The 12,803-nt window shown below is 42.6% G+C and overlaps 2 protein-coding genes across 2 annotated transcripts in view; one reads left to right on the top strand and one right to left on the bottom strand.

Moving 5' to 3' along the window:
- The window catches only part of cltca (clathrin, heavy chain a (Hc)), a 47,603-nt gene extending 37,230 nt beyond the window's left edge, over positions 1–10,373 (top strand). The window contains exons 17-30 of the mRNA XM_084074467.1: positions 343–577; positions 1,011–1,133; positions 1,224–1,369; positions 3,581–3,764; positions 3,962–4,154; positions 4,246–4,403; positions 4,769–5,041; positions 5,237–5,554; positions 6,076–6,207; positions 6,381–6,491; positions 6,594–6,764; positions 6,871–7,092; positions 8,631–8,706; positions 8,997–10,373. Coding sequence (XP_083930593.1) covers positions 343–577; positions 1,011–1,133; positions 1,224–1,369; positions 3,581–3,764; positions 3,962–4,154; positions 4,246–4,403; positions 4,769–5,041; positions 5,237–5,554; positions 6,076–6,207; positions 6,381–6,491; positions 6,594–6,764; positions 6,871–7,092; positions 8,631–8,706; positions 8,997–9,133 — 2,479 coding nt within the window. The 3' untranslated portion in view covers positions 9,134–10,373. The remainder of the gene's footprint in view (positions 1–342; positions 578–1,010; positions 1,134–1,223; positions 1,370–3,580; positions 3,765–3,961; positions 4,155–4,245; positions 4,404–4,768; positions 5,042–5,236; positions 5,555–6,075; positions 6,208–6,380; positions 6,492–6,593; positions 6,765–6,870; positions 7,093–8,630; positions 8,707–8,996) is intronic.
- ptrh2 (peptidyl-tRNA hydrolase 2) lies at positions 9,235–12,119 on the bottom strand. Its single transcript, XM_084074470.1, has 2 exons — positions 12,041–12,119; positions 9,235–11,677 (listed from the first exon to the last, which is right to left on the bottom strand). The coding sequence occupies exon 2, from the start codon at positions 11,663–11,665 to the stop codon at positions 11,141–11,143; it is 525 nt and encodes a 174-aa protein (XP_083930596.1). The 5' UTR covers positions 11,666–11,677; positions 12,041–12,119; the 3' UTR covers positions 9,235–11,140.
- Positions 12,120–12,803: the final 684 nt, after the last annotated feature.

Genomic DNA, 12,803 nt, shown 5'->3' with positions numbered 1-12,803 from the left:
AATATTTACATAAAAATGCATAGTATACATCACTGTATAACAGTTATAAGTTAACCTACTGGAAAACTTGTATTGCAATATCGTTCTCAATCAATTTGACCGTGCAATTAACCGGATATCGGCCAAAATTTCGGTATCGCGCATCCGTACTTGGAACCAATTTTTTTAATGATAACTAATCCCTGTTATAAACCTGATGCTACATCTCCATCCATCCAACTGGAACTGCAACCAGGTTAGAATAAAGCTTGTATCACCCAGGCCTGGTGTGGTGTAAAGCAGCAGTAGAAAATATCCTTTTTTAATTCATTTTTAAATCATTTTTATTTTCTTTACCAATAGATTGAAGCTGCTCCTGCCCTGGCTGGAGGCTCGTATCCATGAAGGCTGCGAGGAGCCAGCTACCCACAATGCCCTGGCAAAGATCTACATCGACAGCAACAACAACCCAGAGCGCTTCCTCAGGGAGAACCCCTATTACGACAGCCGCGTTGTGGGCAAATATTGTGAGAAAAGAGACCCCCACCTGGCCTGCGTGGCCTATGAGAGAGGACAGTGTGACCAGGAGCTCATCAATGTGAGGATCTGTCCACACACCAATTAATCTGCCTAAACCAGTGGTTCTCAATCATTTTCATGTCAAGCACACCCAAATGTATATGTATTTGGCCATGGACTGCCATCTGAAAGGATGTTGTGCCAGGCAGCCACCAGGGACCACCATAACAGAAGAAGTTGCTAAAAATGTCTAGATATAGCAGATCTACAAACTCAGAAAGCATCACATTGTGAACCTGCCCTTTTTGAATAGCTGAAGTATAAAATAGGCTTAGACTGATGAATGCTAAAAGATTTTTGATTCTCTATTAACACATTTTGCTGGGCCCCCCTAGAACCCCTTCAAGGACCCCTGGGGGTCCCCAGACCATACTTTGAGAACCACTGGTCTAAACAGCCATTCCGTCAATTAACTAGCATTGAGACTTGTGATGTGCCACTTCGTCCTACAGGTGTGCAACGAAAACTCCCTCTTCAAAAGTCTGTCTCGCTACCTTGTGCGCCGCAAGGACCCTGAGCTGTGGGCCAGTGTGCTGATAGAGACCAACCCCTTCAGAAGACCACTAATTGATCAGGTAGGACGGGACGGGTCAAGTGGAATTTCATTTGTGTGGCTTTTGTGCGGTTTTGTTTACGCATAATTCTGTGTTGGTCTTTGGTCTCAGGTGGTGCAGACAGCCCTGTCAGAGACCCAGGACCCAGAGGAGGTGTCAGTCACAGTTAAGGCTTTCATGACCGCAGACCTGCCCAACGAGCTCATTGAGCTGCTGGAAAAGATTGTGTTGGACAACTCTGTCTTCAGTGAACACAGGTATTCAGCCACAACCGGTCTCTATATATATATATTAATCCCCAAGAAAGGCTTATTAGAGGCACATTGAAATGGGCTGAAATCTCTCTGGAATTGTATCCCTTCTAGTGGCAGGGCTCTAAGGAATGCAATTGGGACTTAAATTGCTCTAAGGATGGCAATACAAGTCCCAAACAAGATATCAGGAAAATGGTCTAGATGGAAAGTGGGGTCCACGCACATAGGATGGATTTTTTTTCGCCACCTGGTTTTTCTTATTCCTTGAAGTCTGTATTTTAAGATTCTGCCAGGTAACAGGCTGAAATAATGACCCATGGGGTTCATTTTTCCCAAACCAGAAAAAATAAATAGAAAAGAGCACAACTTTTGAAAGAAACAACCTACAGAGACAAATCTTCTCCCAATTTAGACCCAAGGAATTCAATAACGTGGTTATTATTCAGATTCAAGCACTTCTGGACAAAAAACACAACAAAAAGCCGAAAATGTTCAGATCTCATATATAATTCAGTTTTTACTAAATAGTTAAGGTGGATTTTTCAACTGCATTTTCTCAATCCTTGAAGTGCGTATTCTAAGATTCTAACAGGTACTAGCCTGTGGAACCATCTTCGAGGTTTGGTCCAGGAGGCAGACACCCTAAATGTAAGAGCAGGCTTAAAACTTTGCTTCCATTTGGGGAACAACAGCACCATCATCATAGTCTCTAATATCGTTAAAGCCAGTGCAGTGCCATGTTTGATTAACAAATGACATGACCTGCCCGGTTAAACATGTTAACAATTTAGGTATTTAGCAGGCGCTCTTAATCCAGAGTGATATACAGTAATCAAGGTAAACACAATGTAATACATCAAATGCATAGAAATAGTAATCTAGGATCATAGGTAAACCAAGAACCTATAATCAGTTAGTATAATATAAAAAAATCTATAATCTGGACATTTAAACTATACACACTATAGGATGCCAGGTCTACAAATGAACCTGGCATCTGTCTACATAACATGCTATCTAATTTACATTTTAGCCTTTGCATAAACCTGCAAGGTTGTCAAGAGTCAAGACTAGGGCAAGTGCTACGCTTGTTCAACAACTCTTATGAATGTGTGGTGTGGTGAAGTAAGTAAGTATGTACATTTTATTTGTATGACACTTCTCACAGAGAGAACTCACAAAGTGCTTTACATACAACAGAAATAAAGACACAGCACGAAGCATTTTAATGATTAAAAACAACCAAGAGACCTGTAGAAGGGCATTCCATACCTTTTTGTTTTTGGGAGCAGTTAGGGGTTAAGTATTTTGCTCAGGGACACTTTGAACCTTAGGCTTCCCAGGCGGGCTCACTAACCATTCAACTATTGCCGCCCAACCTGGTACGAAGAATGACCTATAGACCCTGCAGCTCAAGAGTTCAACAACTCTTAGTGTTGAAACATGTTCAACACTTTTTTGTTGTTGAACATATTTAACCAGGTAGATCATGTCATTTGTTAATGAGGCAAACATGGCACTGCCCTGGCTAAGACGACATTAGAGACTATGGATGATGATGGTGCTGTTGTTCCCTAAATGGAATGAAGGTTTTAAGGCTGCTCTTAAACTTGTCTGGGTGTCTGCCGCCTGGACCAAACCTTGAAGATGGTTCCACAGGAGATGAGCCTCATACTGGGAATGCAGGGACGCACGCATGTTCGTACACTCACTCGCACGCACGCACGCACGCACGCACGCACGCACACACACACACACACACACACACACACACACACACACACACACACACACACACACACACACACACACACACACACACACACACACACACATATGTAAAATAGGGTTAAACATTAACCCCATGGGACATTTAAGGATTAAGAAAATGCAGTTGGTGAGAAAAAGTATTTAGTAAAAGCAGAAATATATATATGTGATATGAACATTTTCGGTTCTGTTTCTCTTGTGCTATTTTTGTCCGTAATAAGTAAAAGCAGAAATATGTATAATGTGATATGAACATTTTCGGTTCTGTTTCTCTTGTGCTATTTTTGTCCTGTAATAGAGTCTAGACTAAAACTACTGACTGGACTGTCTTGGAATTTGCTGTGCACCTTTATGCTACCCTCAGTCGCATAAGGAGCAGTATGACCTCTAGTGGCCACTATGAGCAGAACTTTTAGACTCTTAACTTTTCTCTCATTCTCACAGAAACCTCCAGAATCTGCTGATCCTGACGGCAATCAAGGCCGATCGTACGCGTGTGATGGAATACATCAACAGGCTAGACAACTACGATGCCCCGGACATTGCCAATATCGCCATCAGCAATGAGCTCTTTGAGGAAGCCTTCGCCATCTTCAAGAAATTCGATGTCAACACCTCGGCCGTGCAGGTCAGTCACTGGCCTTCACCAACTCTGTGACATTCACCCTGACACTAGCCTAGTGGCTAGTCTATAGTAGTAGACCCTGATTATTCACTATTGCTTTGTTCTTCTTTGTCTCACCTTAGTCAAAGATGGGTGGTGTGTTTTTTTGGGAGTGGGTGGAACAAACTCCCTTATTTTACTTTGTTTCCAACTTAATACAGGTTTTGATCGAGCACATTGGCAACTTGGATCGGGCCTATGAATTTGCAGAGCGTTGCAACGAGCCTGCTGTGTGGAGCCAGCTGGCTAAGGCTCAGCTGCAGAAGGAGCTGGTCAAGGAGGCCATCGACTCCTACATCAAGGCCGACGACCCCTCCGCATACATGGAGGTGGTACAGGCTGCCGATCAGAGCGGTAAGGACTGATGGTTGTGGAGTAGGTGGAATGAATTTGCCTTTAATTTCTAACTTGGCATTAATACTATTTTGTGTCTCCTCTGGTTCAGGTAACTGGGAGGACTTGGTGAAGTTCCTGCAGATGGCCCGTAAGAAAGCCCGCGAGTCTTATGTGGAGACGGAGCTGATCTTTGCCCTGGCCAAGACCAACCGTCTGGCTGAACTGGAAGAATTTATCAACGGACCCAACAATGCCCACATCCAGCAGGTAAATCTCTCATGTGAACCATTCAAACATCTACAACTTAGATATCCTGGTTCAAGCATGCCAATAACATTAAGGTACTCATCCTGAAGATCGTCAGTTTGGTTGTTTGGCGACACCATGTGGTGACTGGTGGTCACATCAAGTGAATTTTCATAATAATGATCCATCCATCCATCCATTATTTCCTATGCATTCACAAAATGTGCGTATTTGCCAGAAATGGCAGCCCCAGCCACCCTCAACTATAGAGAGTGCTCAGAATATGATTACATTGAATGGCTATTGCTACAAAAGTGTTTTGATATGACATATGATAGTCATAAGTGGCTAGATTTTTTATAATAATTCTCCACTGAAAATCTCAGGTCGGCGACCGCTGCTACGACGAGAAAATGTATGATGCGGCAAAGTTGCTGTACAACAACGTATCCAACTTCGGGCGGCTAGCCTCAACTCTGGTGCACTTGGGCGAGTACCAGGCAGCCGTGGATGGGGCCCGCAAGGCCAACAGCACCCGCACCTGGAAGGAGGTGTGCTTCGCCTGCGTAGATGGAAAGGAGTTCAGACTGGCACAGATGTGTGGCCTCCACATCGTGGTGCATGCTGACGAGCTGGAGGAGCTCATCAACTACTACCAGGTGAAATAAGCGAGATGAGAGTGCACAAAGAAAATATCCAGTGTAGATGCACAAACAGACAGTAGATGACAGTGTCACAAATACACAGACAGGAAAAAGAGCAAAAACGGCCCCTGAAATCTCCTTATATTCTATACATTGTAGGCAATATACACACTTTACAGATGCTTACACATATGTTGTATCCTCTCTCAGGACCGTGCCTACTTCGAGGAGCTGATAACCATGTTGGAGGCAGCTCTTGGTCTGGAGCGCGCTCACATGGGCATGTTCACAGAGCTGGCCATCCTCTACTCAAAGTTCAAGCCCCAGAAGATGCGGGAGCACTTGGAGCTCTTCTGGTCCCGCGTCAACATTCCCAAGGTGCTGCGGGCAGCCGAGCAGGCTCACCTGTGGGCCGAGCTGGTCTTCCTGTACGACAAGTATGAGGAGTTCGACAATGCCATCATAACCATGATGAACCACGCAACGGACGCGTGGAAGGAGGGACAGTTCAAGGACATCATCACCAAGGTTTAACATGTTTTATCATTTACAGTCATTTTGTCTTGCTATAGTGGCTGCTCCCGTTGTGTAATAAACAGTTGCAATAGAGTGCAACCTGTGTAATCGCAACATCCCCGGTTCGATTCCTGGTCAGGGACCTGTGCTGTAGGCCGTACCCTCTTTCTTCCCTCAGCCTCCTCTTGCTGTCTACTGTTTTTTCAATTGGAAAAGCAGAACAGAACATGTTTTAATCTCACTACAAATGAACGTGCCAGAAAGCCTAGTCATTGTGACTTTTTACTGTACTGCCCACTTGAGATGCTTCTTTTCAGTCTCTTAAATTCATTGGAAAGCTATTTAAATTAACTGTTGACTGATTGGTAAGTGGCTTTGGGATACACTATGGTGAATGGATAGCGTAATTTATACGTTCATCTTTGATACACAAAGTTTGCATAGTTTGTGGATCTTAGTATAGGTGTGTTATGAAAAGAGTATTAATGAATGTGGTGTTTGAATCTTTCTATCTCTTTTGTGTCCTTTTTCAGGTGGCCAATGTGGAGCTGTACTATAAAGCCACCCAATTCTATTTGGAGTTCAAACCTTTGTTACTGAATGACTTGCTGATAGTGCTGTCCCCCAGACTGGACCACTCCCGCGCCGTCAACTTCTTCACCAAGGTACACCTTAACCTCATCTCTCCTTAACTCTTGAAATGTATAGCTCCTTTGTTTTTTCCCCAGACATTATTTAGACCACTAGGTCTAAATAATGTCTGGGGAAAAAACAAAGGAACAAAAAAACAAGACACTTTTATCTGAATGTAAACTGAGTGTTGCACATGTGTCCACAGGTGAAACAGCTGCCTCTGGTCAAGCCCTACCTGCGGTCAGTACAGAACCACAACAACAAGTCCGTCAATGAAGCACTTAACAACCTGTTCATCACAGAGGAGGACTATCAGGTGACTGTCTCTCACGGAACAACTTTGTGGGGTAGTTTCTAGATTTATATTTCATCTTCATCTGTTTTGGGTCTTTTCATAATCGTCTCATCCTCCTCTTAGGCACTGAGGACATCGATAGACGCCTACGACAACTTTGACAACATCTCGTTGGCCCAGCGCTTGGAGAGGCATGAGTTGATTGAGTTCAGGAGAATCGCCGCCTACCTCTTCAAGGGCAACAACCGCTGGAAGCAAAGCGTGGAGCTCTGCAAGAAGGACAAACTATACAAGGTACCTGACTACCGTTTGCATTCTGCTACCTGCTTTTTAGTCTGTCAAAATGTTAAATGGGGGGGGTGGCCTTTCATTAACCCTGTCCACGCTTCTTATCCCACAGGACGCCATGTTGTACGCGTCAGAGTCCAAGGACACAGAGTTGGCAGAGGAGCTGCTGGCCTGGTTCCTACAGGAGGACAAGAAGGAGTGCTTTGCCGCCTGCCTCTTCACCTGTTATGACTTGTTGCGGCCTGATGTGGTACTGGAGACGGCCTGGAGGCACAACATCATGGACTTTTCTATGCCATACTTCATCCAGGTCATGAGGGAGTACCTCAGCAAGGTGAGTTCAACCGTGTGCCCCTAATGAATTCTATTTCTCCTGCAAATAATTAGTATAGTATACAATCACCCTCATATGCCTCCTTTGTCATTATCCTTTATGGGGTAATGTGTAAAAATGTTCTAAGCTCAACTTTTTGACTTCTCTTCCAGGTTGATGAAATTAGAGAAAAGGTGAAAGTCAGTCTCTGTTTTTGTCTGTTTCCAAGTTTGCTTTATTTTAGTTTGGAAGACTGGAGCCTGGAGTGTGCATGGGTTGTGTGGTTTAAGTTTTTCTGCACAATACACTGCTGCTTTTACCTGGAGGCACTCACCAAGTTAGTGGCCTGTAGCTCAGCCATTGGTGAATGTTTTAGGCTGAGGAAATCAAACAGAAGTGATGACCAAGGTGTGCTTGTGTCCACTCTATTGGGAGGCTAGCCGTTTTTGTTATTTAAGGAAGTGTGTGTTTGACCTTATAATGTATAACAGTAGGAGAATGCAAAGGAGTTGTATAAATGAAAATCAAGGGCAAGAAAGATATGGTGTTGCATTTGTCTTTCATAGAAAATTCGCTTTTCGGAAATGGTTTAGTCATTTTTGGACCCAATTAATGAAAATGTTATTGTGATAATAATATTGTCATCTTTTGTCGACATTTAAAGGTGCATTTCTTCACTGATGTTGACACTGCACATTACAGAAAGGCTGTTTAAAAAATGCTCACATCTTAACAGTAAATGCTAACAGTAAATGCATGGTCTAGAAATGCTCTTGTTTTTAAAACAAGCATGTGAACCCTTGCTCATGAGCAGCAGCACTGAGCAGCTGGCAAGCTGTTTTCTGTTTATGCGTTGCTTTCTAAGACTGAGCAGCTGTAGTGAGCACTCCCCTAATGCACCTACTTTTGCCTCTTGTTGTGCACATGTTACAGCCAGCTGTTTAACACAACCAGCATTATCTTCCACTCAATGAAGCCTTAGCGTGTTGAAAATATGTCATCTGTTTAATATAGTGCTAATGTATTTATTAAGTGTTATGAAGGATACTGAGCCTATTTCCATTTCTAAAATATTGCACCAAGTTCACTACTGAGCAAATGCTGGAAGGTCAGAAATGACCTGGGATCAAGCAATGCTGCTTCCCTCACAGCCATTTGTGTTTTGCATCTTGCTGCACCTGTCACAACCACTGTTTCCTCCTATGTTAGCTATGTAGCTTTTCTTTTGTGTTATTCAGGGTTTATCTGCTTATATGTTCATATGTTCTGGCCTCAAAGGAAAGGAAGGTGACATTTCAATACTGCTGCAAGTGTACTAGCTTTTCATTTAATTTATTTGTTTCTGATGTTTTATGGAGGGAATATTTATGCCCACAGATGCATTGTACTACAAAGGAACCTGTAGCTTGTGTTATTTATATTACAAGATAGTTTGGTTGTTGATAACCGTCTTCCATGTGGCAACTTTTCTTGAACTGTGTACTGTATAGCTGTGACTTAGAACTTCTCCCAATAGCTTTGCTGTGACTACTTTCAAAGTTGTTCTTTCATTTTTACAGGTTGACAAGTTAGAAACCTCAGAGTCCCTAAGGAAAGAGGAGGAACAGGCAACAGAGACACAACCCATTGTCTATGGTAAGAACTCTTCAACGTTACACTACACTGCTTCATAACAAGTCACACTGACTTCAAATCCAGTGCAGCTGTCTATACGCATTGTCAATGGCTAAAACCTGATTTATACTTGGTTAGTTAAAGTGACTGTTGACTGTGTGCGAGTGTCACGCACTGAAAATACGGTAGCACATCTATTCACAAGCTCACAACGCATCACAGCGCTTAGATCTGCTGTTGTCGTTGCGCGACATCTGTGCACTACTAAGTATAACTTGGGCTTAACCCCTTCTGCTTCGTGCGCTCTGTAGGCACACCCCAGCTGATGCTGACAGCGGGTCCCACCAGTGTGCCCGTGCCCCCTCAGCAGCCCTACGGCTATGGATACCAGGCACCTGCAGGATATGCCCCACCCGCTGCCCAGCCAGGCTTCGGTTATGGCATGTAAAGGCCCACTGTGCAGGCTGGAGCATCCATCCATCTCTCCCACAGTCCTTCACCAGCCCATCATTGTATTCTACGCACCACAGGGAAAATTCCAACAAGCAATTTATTTTTTTTTGCCTTTAAAACTGTCATGAAGGACTCTTTATTTTATTTCTCTTGTCAAAGAAAATGATCGAATCACAAGGAAAAAACTTTTTCCACATTCCGTATTTACTAGATTATACATTTTTTGTTCTATTGTATTTGAATGGGAAATGGTTTATGTACAATGGGGTGGGGTGGGGGGCTGTGGGAAGAGCAAGTCCTCTTCTCAATTAAAAAAGGTCTGTTGTGAAGCATCTGATTTGCACTCTGTAGTGAGAAATTAATGTAGAATCTTCATTTTGATGTGTGTGAGCAGCTTGTTCTGTCTGTAAAATGCATTTAATTATTGTATATTCAGAAATGGAAATGAAAATGCTCCAATGTTCTTCTATATTTGAACACGAGACAGCCGCTTCTAATGATCAGACTAGAAACACTACATCATACAGGTAACATCCCCATGCACTGGGAGGAGGGGGATCAGGAAAAAACCCAAGAGATTATTTTAACAAATGTATGAATTCCAAGCCTTGACCCCATAGTTTTCATTCTTCCCACCAAAGCTTATCCAGTTGTACTCTGTAGAATGAGGTTGGGGTCTTTGCATTTACCTGTTCTTATGCTTTACATAATGTTTGTGTGGGATCATTCCATTTTAGAGGACATTGCTACAGTAAAGACACCCCTTGTTTTTGTTGCTGTTTTCAGACCAGTGTGTATTTGACAAATGCTTAATTTATACTCCCTCATATGACGAAGTATAAATCAGGCTCAACTTGCCCTGTGCCCCCTCTTTGTGCTGCGGTTTGTATGCTGGATATGGTGTTCTAGGCCACTTTGAGTGTACAGACGGGAATTTAAAACTCAATAACCTTGATGTCCTGCTTAGGGTTTCTACTTATTTTTTCAGTTCACCCTGTCATATATTTCTGAAATAAAATTACAGGACTGTGGTAATTTGGAGTTTTTTATCAAAGGCTTACATGTATACATAAAATCAATCATTAACTCCCTTGACCTTATATTCTTAAACAAATGAGTTTAGATTTAAGTGTGCACTTAAAGATAGTTGATTTGTGCATAATCAGGATCATAATTAATGAAACGGCGGTTTTGTTTTCCACTTAAAATAAAGGCTTCTTGTTTGTCAAGACTGACATTGTGTCTTTTGTGATTGGCATTTTGTATTTACTGGGTAAACATGCTATTTATTTACTCTTTTTTTTTATCAGGGTAACAATGCCTTAGTTAGCATGGTAATTGCTAACTTTCCAGGAATAGAAAGCCAGACGTATTAGCTTGGAATCCCCATCGATGTCACTGGTAGCCGGGTTTCTGAAATGACCACAGCCCTCCTGAGACAGACTGAGTAGACAAATGATACCATATGAGCATTGGTGAGGACCAGTTATATGAAGACAGACTTCACACCAGGCACAGCTCATCCTCTGGCCCTCTGCAAAATCCACGAATGGTTCTCAAGATACATGGGGACAGATACGCTGTCTGCCTGTGACCCTTTTATGCCCATATATGTCTTTTCTCCAGTGTCCAAGCCCATACATTAAATTCAGATGTCCCCAGACATCTGCCTATGCGACACCATGCCATCACAGACCATTAAATGGATCCTTTTAACACAGCACACATTTTGATGGGGAACAACAGCTTTAATGTGGTTGTGCTTTTAGGTGTGTGCCAGCAGACAACTCCTGTACAGTTAACTTCATAGACATCAAGCATACTTCAAGCTGAGGTAGCATGCCATCGTTCCAAGAAAGGTTTTTGTGGTGTTATGTCAATGTTTAAATGCAAAGAAAAACACATTAACTTAATGAAGCAGTTTCTGATCTTATATAAAAATAAAAAAGTCTGATTTAGTTTACAGGTCATTTCAACAAGACACCAACATTAAGTTGTAGATCTAATAGAGTTTCAAGTGTCCAGTAACCCTATCAACTAGATCAGCAGGGCCTGGTCCAACTCCCAACACAGTGCGCGATCCTGGTGCAATCTGTGTCCTTCCGGCATCCTGGATGAGGCTGACGGGCAACCCCACCTCTTTGGCATGGCGCAGGAGATCCATCAAGCTCTCCTCATCAGGGGCCTTCAGGACCACCTTGGGTTGACCACAGTATTCCCACTGTTTGAGCAGGTCTGGGTCCCTGCGCTGGACCTGCTTGTAGGCCGACACGGCAGCGTGGGCGCACTGAGCTGCTACCTTCCCTTTCCCCATCTTCAGGTCATTTCGGACAACGAGAATCATCTTGAACTCGCCGCCTTCTCCCATGACACTGTCTTCTCCTGTGCCATTCTTCCCGTTCCCCATGGCTGCTGCAAGGCTTTTGGATGACTGGCCAATCCGGGTTCGTAAGTGCCATCCAAGACAAAGTCCACAGCTCACTCCAGATACAATTCCAACGACCAAAGGGGAAAGCAAGGATTCCATAGTTCCATGAACCTACACAAAAACAAAATGTTAAAAGATATGTAATATTATCTTATGTTTTTGATTAAAAGGTTAGTTTTACAATCAATGGTAGAATATGTAATTTGTGTCATATATTTATAACGTTAATATGTCGTCATATAACGTTGACGTGTCATGACACATCAACGGTCATATCGACGTAATATGACATCAATGATTGAAACTTTGATTGATTGGTCGATTTGAGGCAGCGACATGTGCTAGTTTTCAGTGTGATGGCAGAGCGACGTACTCCATCATTACTACTACACTATTGAATAATATGTGACGTCATAATGTACAACCTCACTTCTATCAGGTTGGTAAACAAAATGTTTTAAAAACAAAACTTACCTGTGTGTTACTATTAGCAGCTATGGAGGCTAGGCTAATGCTCCCTCCCTCGTCGTCTTTGGACCCTTACTGATGACGTGATCAGTGTTGCCATATTCTGTGAGAGAAACAAGCAGCCAGCTATATGAAAACAAGCCCAAAAGAAGATACATGCGCACTCAAACCATTGCATCGGCTATTTGAAAATTAGCAGATCTACAAGCTCACAACGCGTCGCTGCTATTTTCGCAAACTCTTGCTATAAAATGTGGAATATGTTTTGAAACATTCTAATAACACAAATGCTCCATGTGGCACAAAACATTTTCATGAACATTTTGAGAACCACTGGTTTAAATAATAATTACAAATGTTGGAAGCAAAGCTTAAATATGCAAGTACATTTTAGAAACAAGCCCAAAAAAGGCGCAACCCGCAACTACCAATATTTACAAGAAACTTTACAGAAAAAGAAGCCCAAAGTCGCTTATAATAAGTCGACATGGCAACACTGATGACGTGTTAACGTCAAATGATAAACACTTTTGGCCACATGGTTACGTCGTATCACGTTCACAGCTCGTTGTAAACACAACAAAAAGGTATACAAACTTATGTTTAACGACGTAGCTTTACGCTGTGAAATCCACAGTGTTCATTTATTCATTTGTAACTCAGAGTCAAAGACGGTAGGCCTACAGCATGTAAACCTCTGAGTTCATTAACACGAAGGATTTTAAAGCATAACATCGCTGATGTTATATGGATTGCACCTGCTCTGTAG

This window comes from Gymnoscopelus microlampas (assembly GCF_963454915.1).
Source record: "Gymnoscopelus microlampas genome assembly, chromosome: 12".
In the NCBI taxonomy this organism is placed as follows: Eukaryota; Metazoa; Chordata; class Actinopteri; order Myctophiformes; family Myctophidae; genus Gymnoscopelus; species Gymnoscopelus microlampas.
This window is presented reverse-complemented; position numbering and strand designations above follow the sequence as displayed.

Coding starts and splice junctions, on each gene's coding strand:
- ptrh2 (XM_084074470.1), bottom strand. CDS start 11,665: ATGGAATCCTTGCTTTCCCCTTTGGTCGTTGGAATTGTATCTGGAGTG.